General features: G+C 37.4%; 2 protein-coding genes across 2 annotated transcripts; both read right to left on the bottom strand.

The window, feature by feature from the left end:
• Positions 1-563: 563 nt before the first annotated feature.
• cacfd1 (calcium channel flower domain containing 1) lies at positions 564-7,477 on the bottom strand. Its single transcript, XM_054612755.1, has 5 exons — positions 6,981-7,477; positions 4,753-4,825; positions 3,188-3,313; positions 2,909-3,016; positions 564-2,440 (listed from the first exon to the last, which is right to left on the bottom strand). The coding sequence occupies exons 1-5, from the start codon at positions 7,090-7,092 to the stop codon at positions 2,350-2,352; spliced, it is 510 nt and encodes a 169-aa protein (XP_054468730.1). The 5' UTR covers positions 7,093-7,477; the 3' UTR covers positions 564-2,349.
• Positions 7,478-8,670: 1,193 nt separating this feature from the next.
• ptcd2 (pentatricopeptide repeat domain 2) lies at positions 8,671-12,371 on the bottom strand. Its single transcript, XM_054612881.1, has 11 exons — positions 12,337-12,371; positions 12,037-12,170; positions 11,053-11,145; positions 10,835-10,964; positions 10,456-10,573; positions 10,261-10,339; positions 10,078-10,169; positions 9,849-9,962; positions 9,666-9,740; positions 9,462-9,575; positions 8,671-9,228 (listed from the first exon to the last, which is right to left on the bottom strand). Exons 2-11 carry the CDS (start codon positions 12,164-12,166, stop codon positions 9,007-9,009), a joined length of 1,167 nt encoding a protein of 388 aa, XP_054468856.1. The 5' UTR covers positions 12,167-12,170; positions 12,337-12,371; the 3' UTR covers positions 8,671-9,006.
• Between the last annotated feature and the right edge of the window lie 424 nt (positions 12,372-12,795).

Here is a 12,795-nt window from a genome sequence, read left to right as displayed (position 1 = left end):
TAATATAAGCTAAACATTTTAAACCTCAATCTGCTGGAATATGCTGTTTTTTTACCAGCCAGAATCGATAAAAAGTAAGCCAAACTGATGACACTGGTCTTCCCTCTGACTGGCTAAAGGTAAGACCTGCCCTCTTGGGATTGACAATAGTAATATAAACATATTTCAGTGAAAAAATAAAATGATAAACCTTACACTATTGCTAGAGGAAGTGAAGAGATCAACATAGTCATTAGGATATATTCACTGCAAGCCTTTAATATCTATAAATCGTGTGCCAATCCATCTGGTAGATAAAGATGAAAACTTGTGTCTGCTGGTGCTGCTAGCAAAAAAAAATTAACAACAGAGGATCAAAAGGACCAAAGTCAGCAGAATGTATCCTCATAGAATGTTTAATATCTGAAGCAGTTTCATGGCAATCCATCAAACGGTTGTCCAGATATTTCTCTCTAAACCAGAAATGCTATCGTCATGGTGGTGTGAGGAATGTGTGGGAAGTGTGTGGGCAATGTCAGGAGATCGGGCGACTCCACAAAACATAAGAAGACCAGACCAAGACAGTAGTAGCAAGTTTGTTTAATTCACTAATTGATAACAGGATCAGGATTCACATCACGACACACATTATACACATATCCCTTACAGCGAAATATGCATTTAACACCTTAAGATTTAAAATCAATCAAATCAAATCACAAGAGTATGCATGTAAACGCAATAAAATACACCTGGATGGAAGGTTGTGGAGAAGGAACGCTGTTTATTGTATTTAACATTACATAACACTTACACTAAAACGGTAGTGTAAGTGTGTGGTGTCAGACTGAAGCATACTGCTGGTTTGTGTGTGTAGTGTTCAATCACTTGAGACAGCTGGTTGTGCATGTTTTAAATGCTACACAAATGCTTTTCCAGCAGCTCAAATGACAGTATTTCATAGTCATGCTTATGCTAGTTAGCATACATCTATGATCTATGCATAAACTACTTAGTATCTGTACGTGGTGCATTGTCAAGTATGACACCTGAGAGCTGGTGGTAACGTGTGAATACTCCACTCAGTCACTGACCAGCCAGTGATAGGCTTCGGATAGAAACAGCTGTAAGAGGTACGTGTATACAATTATTCCCAAAGCATCCTTATTAACGCTGACACAACAGAGGCAAAGCAACAAAACGACACAAACACAAATCGTACATTGCTGATCGCTGCATACCTCATTTGAGTGACAAAGGCAAACCATGGCTTTGGTGAATGTGTGGAATACAGACCAATTAGTCCCTGAATCAAGACACTTCCCCTCTTTGAATTTTGAATGTGTTTTGGTAGAGTGTACCAATTAAGACTCATAATAAACAGATTCTAAAACCAGCAAATAAACAAATATGTTTGAAAAAGGATAACAAATAGGCGCACATTCCAGTTTTTCCATTACACAATGTACCACATCATTTTGCAACCACAACTTGGCTACCAGCTGCTTGATCACAATGGACCCATAGATAAACAAGCAGACACATGCACTCAAAGCTTTTAATAAAATTCCCTCTAAACCAGAGTCAATGCTACCAAAATGTTGATGCCGGAAAGCCTCAGCTGAGCATAAACCAACTGAATAAAAATGTAAATATGAAAAGCATAAACTGAGTTTATCTTTGGGTATACCAGATACATTCCCAATGTTAAACATATCCCTAATGCCTATGTATATTTAAAAATCATTCAGGCTGCAATTCAGAGTCTTTCATGAACAGTGGGCTAAAAATCACTCAACAGTAATCCAATGAAGGTACATTTTGGGATTCAAATACAGGGAGAAACTTTACAGATCTGTGGTGACTTACCACACAGATAACTCTGAATCACAGCCTCAAAGTCATAGCAAATAACCTGAAGTCACATTTTACAATCACATTAATTTCTATTGGGATTTCCTGAAAAAGGCTCTTGGGCTAAAGATTTGTACCTCAAATTTTTCCTGCAGAAAAGCAGGAAATCCTGCTGGGTCTACTACTGACAGAAGCAACAAAACAACAAAGGGAAACAAATAATAAATACAACCCATGAGAACCCATGAGAAGAACATAAACCATAAAACAAGTTATTGAGTCACCATGAGAGATCCCATTTACACGCAAGGTACCAAATAATGGACTGAATCCAATCTGTTTGGATAGTTCCAGGTCAGGACAAGAAGAATGCAGCAGTTTAAGTAAATAAATAAACTTAGTATTATAATTATGTAGTGACAGAAATGGGAAAGAGGAAAGGAACATGGAAGATGGTTGAAGGGGGAGTAAAAACTGAAGAAAAGAGAGTACGAGGAGGGTGGAGAGGCAGACGCCTCACTCCGGAGCCCCGTTTGCCGTTTCTGTCATCCTCTCTTCATCCCCCTGTTTCTGATGCTGCAGTCTGGCATAAGTCACTGCATCTCCCCTGAGAGAGAAAGGAAAAAAGGGAAGGCAGGATGCGAGAGAAGGAGGGTAACAAAAAGATGGGAAGAAATGAAGAGAAAGCAGGTACGACAGGAGAGGATGACAATGTTAATTATGATTATTACACGGCTCACCTTGTCGGAAGTTAATTTGCATCGATAAAGAGACTCATTAGGGTTGTTAGAAGTATAAAATAAAAAATCTTATTAGATGATTATAATGTGGAATAGTGCATTTAATAAGAGCCTGGGTTAATGTAAACTTTTAAAGGACTGTTATTATGAGTGAGACATCGAGAGATATTGATTACATAATGTCTGTATTGTACAGTTTTCCTTAAATTAGATAGTGAAAATGATTTCTATATAGAATAGCTGTCATCTTTATTTATTTCTGCTTGAAAAGAGCTTATTATATTTAAAATATATTAAATAATAACATGTTTCAAGCTACTAACAAAACATCTTACTTTTTGCCTAAAGACGCAAGGCCGTACAGAACTCCTGTAGCGAAGGCGATGGCGTTTCCAAACAAGGTTGTGATGGAGAAACTCAAGAATACAGGAAATAGAGCCATCCTGAAAATGAGCATCAAGAGACAAAAACAAAAAAAGTCAGTATATCATATCAAGCACATGCTGGAGATAGAAGAACCACATTCCCAAAATAGATAATGCAAAGTTATTCACTATCAGATATCCACAGTCTCAAAAGACATGAACTCTGTTTCGATGAATAGTTGTTCTCACCCACAGTAGAAGAAGGCTTTCTGCCAAGGTTTGAATTTGTCTGCCCGGGCTGCTATTGCATTCGCAAACTCTATGAACTGGCAACAGAATGGGACTTCACACAGGAACAGCACGAATGCATTCAACCTTGAGACAGGAGAAGAGGACACAAACACAGCAGTGAGTTATCTTCTGCACTTTTATCTCAAGTACCCTGCAACTCAAGTCTGGAGGAATGTAAACACAGCAGGTGTGTAGAAACTAATCTTTATACTGTCAATGTCATCGCTCAAGTGCTGGATAACCAGTGCTCAAATGTTTACTGTCATGGAAACAGCAAAGAGTGTCTACAGTGAGCTGGTTACTGGAATCTGTACTGCAGCTATTATTTTAATTATCGGTTTATCTGCCAAATATTTTCATAGTATTTCTCAATTTTCTGTGTCTTGTTTTGTTTGGCTAACAGTCTCAAACCCAAACTAGTCAGCAGCACATTTAAAATCAGAATTGAGAAGTTGGAACCACTGAAGGCAAGTTTCCTAGAAAATTGATATCGGTAATAAATCATCAACATAGCTGCTGATTTATTGTTTTTCTATTAACTGAGTTTAATCTGTCAATAATTGTACAGGTGTGAATAGTTGCTTCCTGGTAGTGGCATTGCTAACTATAAAAAAAACTTAGCTGATAAAGACTAGCAGCACCTAAAAAAACCCAATGATTGATTATGAAATAGTTGAAGATTCATATCAACTAAGTTTATTCATCAACCAATCATGCAGCACTAAAAGGCTCATTTGATTCTAGTTCAAAGATACAAATAGAAGAATGTCTACATTGTCATTTTTTTAAATCTCTGTTTCTTGCTAGCATTGTAGCCAAAAGCAAATAACCAAAACAGTGTTTTAGCCAGGAAGATAAACAAACCACAGTTAGCTTTCCTGAGGCATGTTCTTAAGTCAAATTCTGAGCAACTCAGTTCAGACTTTGGAACAACATGTTCTTGACAAGAATTTCTCCACACCTCCGTCACCTGAGCAGTAGGTGTGGCCACACGGCTACATGAGACCACTGCTCACTATCGATGTAAGAGAATACCGTACGTACAAATAGAGGAATGTAAATGAACAGGTCATTTGAGTGCAAAGCATGAGATATAATAAAAAACTGTAAATATGCAGGAAAGCTCTGATGGATCATTGGTATTTTAAGATAGTCTGTATGTGACTTTAACTAGATGTTCAGTAAAACGTTAATAGAACCAGCTCAAGTCTGTGTCTGAAACTGTGTCAGTGACACCTTGGCCAAACTGCAGCAGAACAATTAAAGTATTGTCTTATCCCATAGATTAAATCATTATCAGGCTGTTTAAAACAACACTTTCACTGTGCACTGTGAAAGAGAAATGGACCTGAGCTTCAATGAGTAATAGCTTTGTATAGTCTAAAATAAGTAGTTTTGTAGTACGTTTGTTATTTTTTTCTCCTGTAATACTAACAGTATAATAAATATCTAGTCCTGTGGAATGTGAATGAGCTATTTAATGCATGCTACCTTTAAATAAGCGTGACGAGTGTTAGACTTACACCATCCATACTCCAGCAGCGATGTTTAAAGGGTTCACTGTGACACACATCCACACTCCTGAGACGGCACAGGCTGCAAGACAACAAACAAAGTAAAGGGGTAATTATTAAGACATACGAGTAAAATATGGTGAAAACAAAACAGTATGTGGACACAAATGCAGAAAAAACAAACACACAGGCATGTCTTCAAAGAGCAGCATATGACTGCCTGATATCTAAAGCAATACAGGAAACAACTGAAAAACGTTGAATAAAATGATCCAGCACTTATACTCAAGATGGAAAAGCTATCATGACACATGCTTGGGCTGAAAATGAATAAATCAAGACAAATTTCAAACACTTGTTACCACAGTGTAAAAATCAAAGCAGGCTACATTCTCCATGCACAAGATTCCTTTTTTGATGATCTGAGCATTTTCAATATTGGCTTTTACCATCTTTTTCCCATGGCTATGATATGTGTTAAAAGATAAACCCTTTATTTCACTGTGCCCCACACACACACACACACACACACACACACACACACACACACACACACAGGTCCAATATGACTGCCTCAATCCAGTGTATCACTACCCGCTGTAGATGATAAGTTGTGAAAAATACAAGTCAACATCTTCTACATGTGGGAATTTTTTGTAGGCTCTGAAATAATGTGTGATATGTCAACTTCACACATTGTAGAAGTGTGTCAGGAAAAGCAATTCACACCACAGTTGTAAGTTTATATCAACCTATGATGGCAGTCCTTATTAGTATAAAAAAACCCAACTTAATTTATCAGTTGTATTCACAATAACATAAAGCAGTTAACAATACAACATGTGAGGTGTATCTGCTTTAGTGCTTTTATGGCTTATTTTAAATATATAAACACAAATGAGGGTGTGTTGTCTTTTGCAGTTAACTGTCTTTTTATCAATTAATCTGGCAATTATTTTTTCTCAACAAATAATTACACAGTTTCGCAGAGTTCAAGGTGGCATGAAATGGTTTGTTTTGTTCAACAAAAAGTCCAAAATTGTTCACATTTGGTAACAGAAAATAATCTGGAACCTGTGTATATTTGGAGAGATTCTTTGACTATTAATTTTCTTTCTCTTTCGACATTTCCCTTTCATTTCACGGTCACGGTCACAAACATTTCTTAGTCACCGATGTATATTATTTCTCATTTATACTCATGTGGTATTTATACTTTGATGGTGAACCAAAATGCTAAAACATTGGGTCTTTTAAAACTTTCGACTGCCTTTCCAAACACCTAGTAAGTGCTTAGTATGATCTTTAGTATGATCTTTAGTATTTGAGACTGAATGCCGTACAGCAGATTCAGGCTATAACTCCAAAGTGAAAAGAGAGGGTAAATATGTCTCGTTTCCACGTGAACTACCAGGTCACACAAGCACAAACAGCGGAACAATGAAGAGCATCCTGCTCCTTTCGATCATCCAGCCTCCTTAATAATACAGAGCCCATTGAATATGCACTGCCCTGGGTTGTTAATGTGATACAGGCACCATGACTCTGGTGTCAATGTGACGGGGAGCTGCAATGCTGCTGGAGAAACTGCAATGCACTATAAACTCCTGAGGGAACAAATAAAAGTACAGGTCGTGTGACTTCATATTTTATTGTTTTAATTTAGGAATAACAAGCTGCTATGGAATGAGCCAGCCATGCAAACAGGCGGCTCCCTGCAGCAGGCTGCTGTAGAGACAATGGGGCTGTGACACAGCTTTTGTCCGGCATGGTTGCGCAACTCAAGTGAGAATAGTAAACAATAATAAATCCAAAAAACATAAATAGTAATCTGGTGCACTTTCTGTCCTGTTTATACTTCAAACCCTTATATCAATATGGAATCAGTATAAAAAGATGCTGACATGGCACTAAAATCCACCAGCTTGTCACATGAAGCAGCACAAATTTGCAGGCTTACAGCAGCATAGAGTAAAGTGCACACAAGAGACATAGTAAAGAAAGACATAAAATAAAAAATAAAAAAATTAAAATAAAAAAACAAGTATTATAAATAAGCAATAAAAACAGTAGAAAAACACAATAACTGAAATATAATATTAACAGACAGAAAAAATGACATTTTTTTTTAATACACAGCACATGCAATACTTAAAATCGCTGCATATGTAGCCATTACAGTATTTGGGATTATTTATGCATTTATAAACAAGACATTATCGATGACAACTACTTACACACTCCTCCCAGAACTCCAGCTATCTTGCAGAGCCACCGGTACCACCATGTCATGCCATCATCCTGCGGGATGGGCTTAGTGGCCGCAGCGCTCTCTGCCTCGGTGCTCATTGCGTTTCACCTTAAAGTAGTCCCAACAAACACACTGCTACACTTAAATATGACGACAAAGCGGGTCCCCTTAACTATATAGCACGAATTTAATCTAAACGTTTAAGTATTTTTTTAAATTTATTTTTTAATTAATGATCCTTTTCCTCCCTTTGTTTGTTTGTGGCCAGCTGCTGCTGCTGCACACAGCACCGCCACCCAGCCGCCGCTAGGAGTGGATATCACCGCTGCATTAGTCCTAAACTCTCCAGCAGTCTTATAAACGAGCAAAAAAACTCCCCTTTTTATTTTATTTATGATCTTATAATAAAGCTGCACACTGCCCACGCTGTTTTGTTTTGGGGGAAGCCGCTCCGTTGTTCTCCTCTCTGGCTGCTCAGCAGATGTACGCGGTGCATTGTGGGACGCGTCTAATGCGCGTCATGGTTTGTTTACATGCAGGGAGGGCTGAGATCAGAGTTTTATAACAGCTTTTTCATTATGTCAGATATAGTCATAGGTGGAAAACTTGGGAGAGAAAGTTTGGGATTTTTTTTTTTTCAGGTGGAAATCATGACATGCAATGGTTCAGGTCTCCTGTTTGTGCTTCAGATGTGCTAAAATTATATTTGAGTAAGAAATAAATAACCAACAACCTTTGAAAAAAAAGGGTTGTTTAAAGCAGTGGTTCTCAAATGGGGGTACGTGAAGGCACTCCAGGGGGTACGTGAGATTTAAAAATATATATATTTAAAATTAGCATCCTTTCAAAAATCCTTTCAAAATAGTTATTTAATAAATATTCAATAAAATATAAGTGTAGGTTCATCAACTGAATCCAATGCAACAATGCAATTGTCAGTGTTTAATAAATCAGACACTGATGGGACAGCGCTGTGTATTACATCTTTTTTTCAACCAAAAATGCTTTGCGCTGGTTAGGGGGTACTTGGCTGAAAAAATATTTCACAGGGGGTATATCACTGAAAAGAGGTTGAGAACCACTGGTTTAAAGGATAGGTTAACAATTCTGTCTTAAAACATCAAGTGCCTATATGAACATTATAACAGGTTTTATTTGCTGCAATAATCTGCAGTGAAATGATAGTATTTTATTGCTCATTTGCTTATTTATAATATTTATTTTTGATCTTGTGTTTTTACTATGTCTCTTGTTTGCACTATCCTCTATGCTGCTGTAATTCTGTAAATTTCCCCGCTGCGGGACTAATAAAGGATTATCTTATCTTAGTAACAAAAAGAGGACATTTTATTCTAAAAAGGCTGTAACTGTGGATATACTCAGTTAATTTGTCTTAATCAAAGTACTGCAGCCTCATATTGTCTTCAGATGCACTGTGAATTTTGACGGCCATCACTTCACATTGAGAGCGCTGTAAGAAATGATCTCTTCGTGGAGTGATTACAGAAAACAGAAACGTGTTTCACTGTACATATGACCTCACTATTGTTTTAAGACGGACTTGAAACACTGTGAAGCTATTCTTTAAGATGGCAAAAACAAACCCGGTTTCACCAGCACCCCTTCACATCAACACAAGACAAAGAATACTTTTTTTTTTACTATTAAATATCCGATTAATCTTTAATTACCCATTCACACTTTTATATACAACACATTCTTTCCAAATCACTCATTATCAGTATGAGTGTCTTTGCAACGAAATCCATACCCACAGCAGCTTTCTGTTAAAGTGCCTGTTGTGACCGTTCTCATCAAACTTTGGATAGGGATGACAAAATAACAGCATAATAACAACAAGTCCAATCTGCAGAGGGAGGACTGAGTCTGTGTTTAAAGAGAGGTAGATGCACTTATAGGGACAAAGTCCACTCTAACCAGTCAGTGTTTTTTTTAAGGCTCATACCAGAGCTCTTAGCAATAGCAGGCTTTGGAACGACACACAGCTTCTCTCACTCTGACAGCAGAGTGGACTGCAGTGACTTCAGAGTCCTTCGGCTGGTTTTCCTCTCCTGCATTATCAGAACTGGTTTCCTCTTCCCCGTGGGTGTGTGGCAGAGCATGGCATCGAGGGTCTGCTGGGTCACCTGATCGGCTCCCTCAAGATGAGTCACCATCTGCTCCACTTTCATCATGTGTGGTCCGCCCTCACTCCTCATGCGCAGCAAATCCACCTGAAACAGGTCGCAAGAGGTCACTGAGCAAAATACTTCACAGCAGTTTTTTTGTGATTCAGATACATCTAATCAACAATCCCATTAAAGATTACTTTTGTATTTGTATCTTAGGTTTGACATTATTCTATTCACTGAAAAAAAAATAATAGTATTAATTACAGGAATATGTCATTATCTTTTGCTTCTGTTTAAGTGAGTATAAGTTGTATCTGCGTAAAAGACCGACTTACCACCTCCTTTGCAAATTCTGGCTTCTTCACAAAATAAGGGCTTTTATGCAACATGGCTGCAGAAACGACGGAAATCGCATCTGTCAACGCTCCTGACATTACTAGTATTAGGACCTAAATCACAAAAAACAAATAATTAATATCAACTATTAGACAAAAAGGGCGATAAATAATATTGACCACAGTTACATGATGCACCCTTACCTTCAGATTTTGGCATATCCTGCTGTCAGTGGTCATTATTTGTGAATACAACAACTGTGCCTTTTCTATGTCATTCTGGAACAAATACAAGACAGAGAAAACAGATTATTGGCTGTATATGATACAATATTCTCCACATTCTGTGCATGAATGACATGATTAGAAGAAGAAGATATAACTCACATGTCTAAGTGCTAATGCTACAGCAAAGCAGTAAGCATGTCTGGGGATGGAGTTCCCTTTGGTCTGTCCCTCCTCTATCAGAGTATTGCAGATCTTGTAGGACTCCGCCGTGTTCTGACAAGCATAACACAGAACATTAGCTGACTTTGAAGAGTTTTTACATCTTCAAACAAATATAACTCTAAGGACTGTAATGTTAAAACAGAATTAATAAAAAATGGTCAATTACCAGTTTATAGCAGGTGCCAGCTGCCAGAGTCAATGTGTCTTTGTTGAACGGTATACCTTGGTCCCTCATGGTTCGGAGTACCTCCAAGGCATCTGCAATAGCCAGGGTTGGGAATATTATACACATGTGATAATAATTTAAGAAGATAAAAAAAAAACACTGGATGGTTAATCTGGCACTTACTTTCATAAGAGCCTTTAGTGAATAACATGTCTATGGTGATGTTAAAGGAGGTTGAGTCGTTAAAAAATCCCCTCATGCTCTGTTCAGACAAGTGAGAGGAAGTGTTAGCAGTCCAATTCAGCTCTTAGAAAAGTATAGATTCTGTCTAAGTGTTGCTCTTTATGGCACTTTGTCAATAGTCAGGGTTTTGGTTACCTTATCTGTCAGTGTAGCAGCAGCCAAGCTCTCCAGACCCAGCTCATAGCACAGTCTCACAAAGAGAGGACCAAATTTGAACTCTCCATACACCAAGTTCCTGTTCTCTGCATGATACCTTGAGAGTGCAAATTAAATGATCATAACACATGCATAATTCATCTACTTAATACAAGATGATAGTCAAAGCCTTTGAAGACATATTTGTTTTGCTGTTTGAGTGGGTAGAATGTAATTTCCTTCTTTTTAATGTTTGTCAAAGGCAATTCAGAGAAAGAGATGAGGACAAACACAGAATACATTTTTGTGCTGAAATGATCTACTTTCAGAGAAAGTGGGTTTTTGCTTTACAAAATTGTCAATAAAGGATGTACCATACCTATAAATGGCATCTCTTGCTATCACCATGTCATCGGAAGACTGGCACAAGTGAAGGAGAAGCTTCAGTTCATCTCTCAGAATCAGCTCGTTCCTTTGTAGCTTCTGGCTGAATAGCTCAATATAATTTCCTGTAAAATGGAGGTGAGGATATGAGCTCTTACTGAATACATCATAACATGATATACAAGTTAGAGCCAGTGAGGAGAACTACTTCACCTTTCGATCCATTGACAAGATGAGCCACAGTCAGCTTCCTTTGCTGAAAGTCTTGTAGTTTGATAACGTCTTCTGACAACAGATGCCTCTTAGCTGCAGAGAAAGCAGTTGCCAATAACTACCAGAATAAATGTATAAATACTACAAAACTGTCAGAAGTTCTGCATTCATAATCATACTTAAGTATAAGTAATAAATTATAAGAACCAAAGTTTACTTGTAGTATGAAGTGAAAAAATATACAAGAAATAAAAGTACTCATTGTGCAGAGTGGCCCATTTCAGAGTAAAAGACAGTATACAATATTGTATTATAATTAGTGAAGAATGAATGTGTACATTGTGATGTAGCGGCTGATAAAGGTGGAGCTAATTGCAAATACTTTATGAATTGCTGGGTAGCTTATAAAATATACATACAATATGATAAATTACAAGTTGATTTCTATTGTGTGATCTTAACCTGCAGATGAACTAACTGAAGCCATCACATACATGTAGTGGAGATATTATATTGCAATATTTCAAAAGGTAGTGGAGTAGAAATACACAGTAGGATCAAATGAAAATGTTATCCTAAGTACCTCAAAATTGCATGCAAATTTAGCCAAGTTAGTTTCTTTCCACCACTGGTAACAATTATAAAAAAATGAAGTGGTGTTCTACTAAAAATAAATTGCATTTTATTAAAAAAAGGTTTGGCTTCCATTCATAACTTGGCCTAGCTGTATAGTTTGTGCAGACAATAACACATGCCTTAACATTTTAAAGAAGAATGCCATATTGCAACTATTACAAACCCTGCAGGTGAACCCAGATAAAGCTCGTTTTGGTGGATTTAGATGAACTGTACAGTCCAGTCAGTACAGTGCCTTTGTAAACATGTGGGTGATGTGCCAAACTGCTAACGTAGCTTCTCCAAAAAACCAGCCCAGTTTTAAGAGTCACACACAGAGAAATGATTGACAGGTTTTATGTGTCTTACCTCCTATGCAGCATTCAATCCAACCTGGCTGTAAAACACCACAAAACGCCACTTTGGAGGAATCACGCACTAACGACCGACAACATGTACCGACCCTGGCCAGCGCCATGGTGCCCACTGACTGTACCATTGACCTGCAAACCAAGGGGGTGCATTTGGAGAAATTATATAGTTATAAAAGCCCATTTATGCCCCAATAGTAAGGCATGTATTTGAATCTACTGGTAACTAAACACTAACAGAGCGTGTTATTATTTGCTTTACTTTTACGCAGAAAATACGCATTACGCAATTTGGTACCGTCCAATATGGCAGCGCCCTGTGATAAGGAGCAGGAGTCGTCTACAGTGCTTTTTAATTCTGCATTAATTATGCTATTGTCATGTATTTCTACCCTGTTAGTTAAATTAATGTTACATTTTTTTTGTGGTACTGCTTTGGGCCTAAATGTTTAAGCTTGATAAGCATTTTATTCCCCCAAAAAGTTGTTAATCTTTTGACCTACAGGTGGCACTGTTGTATTACACGTTAAACAGAGTTTGATGAAGTTTGCTGTTGGCAGAAAGTATAGGACACAGTTATGAAAAGTAATATCCTATGTGTAATAAATGTCTGGTACACAGTCACAGTCAGTTATCATTGCTATACATATTAGAAAAAAAAATTGTTGAGTGATGTTTATTTTTGTATTCATTTCACACTGTTCCTGCTATAAGATTATTATTATTATTATTATTATTATTATTATTATTATTATTA

Source organism: Anoplopoma fimbria, chromosome 14 (assembly GCF_027596085.1).
Source record: "Anoplopoma fimbria isolate UVic2021 breed Golden Eagle Sablefish chromosome 14, Afim_UVic_2022, whole genome shotgun sequence".
Classification (NCBI taxonomy): Eukaryota; Metazoa; Chordata; class Actinopteri; order Perciformes; family Anoplopomatidae; genus Anoplopoma; species Anoplopoma fimbria.
Note: the sequence above shows the minus strand (reverse complement) of the source record. Positions and strands in the feature narration are given on the sequence as shown.

Bases quoted from the DNA above. Each gene is read 5' to 3' on its own strand.
- cacfd1 (XM_054612755.1), bottom strand. From the start codon at position 7,092: ATGAGCACCGAGGCAGAGAGCGCTGCGGCCACTAAGCCCATCCCGCAG. The intron at 3,314-4,752 runs GTAAGTCTAACA...TCCTGTCTCAAG, and splicing joins GCTGCTGGAGTATGGATGGT to GTTGAATGCATTCGTGCTGT. The intron at 2,441-2,908 runs GTAAGATGTTTT...TTTCTCTCTCAG, and splicing joins CTTGCGTCTTTAGGCAAAAA to GGGAGATGCAGTGACTTATG.
- ptcd2 (XM_054612881.1), bottom strand. From the start codon at position 12,166: ATGGTACAGTCAGTGGGCACCATGGCGCTGGCCAGGGTCGGTACATGT. The intron at 10,340-10,455 runs GTAACCAAAACC...TTGTCTGAACAG, and splicing joins CTGCTACACTGACAGATAAG to AGCATGAGGGGATTTTTTAA. The intron at 9,229-9,461 runs GTAAGTCGGTCT...GACCTGTTTCAG, and splicing joins CAGAATTTGCAAAGGAGGTG to GTGGATTTGCTGCGCATGAG.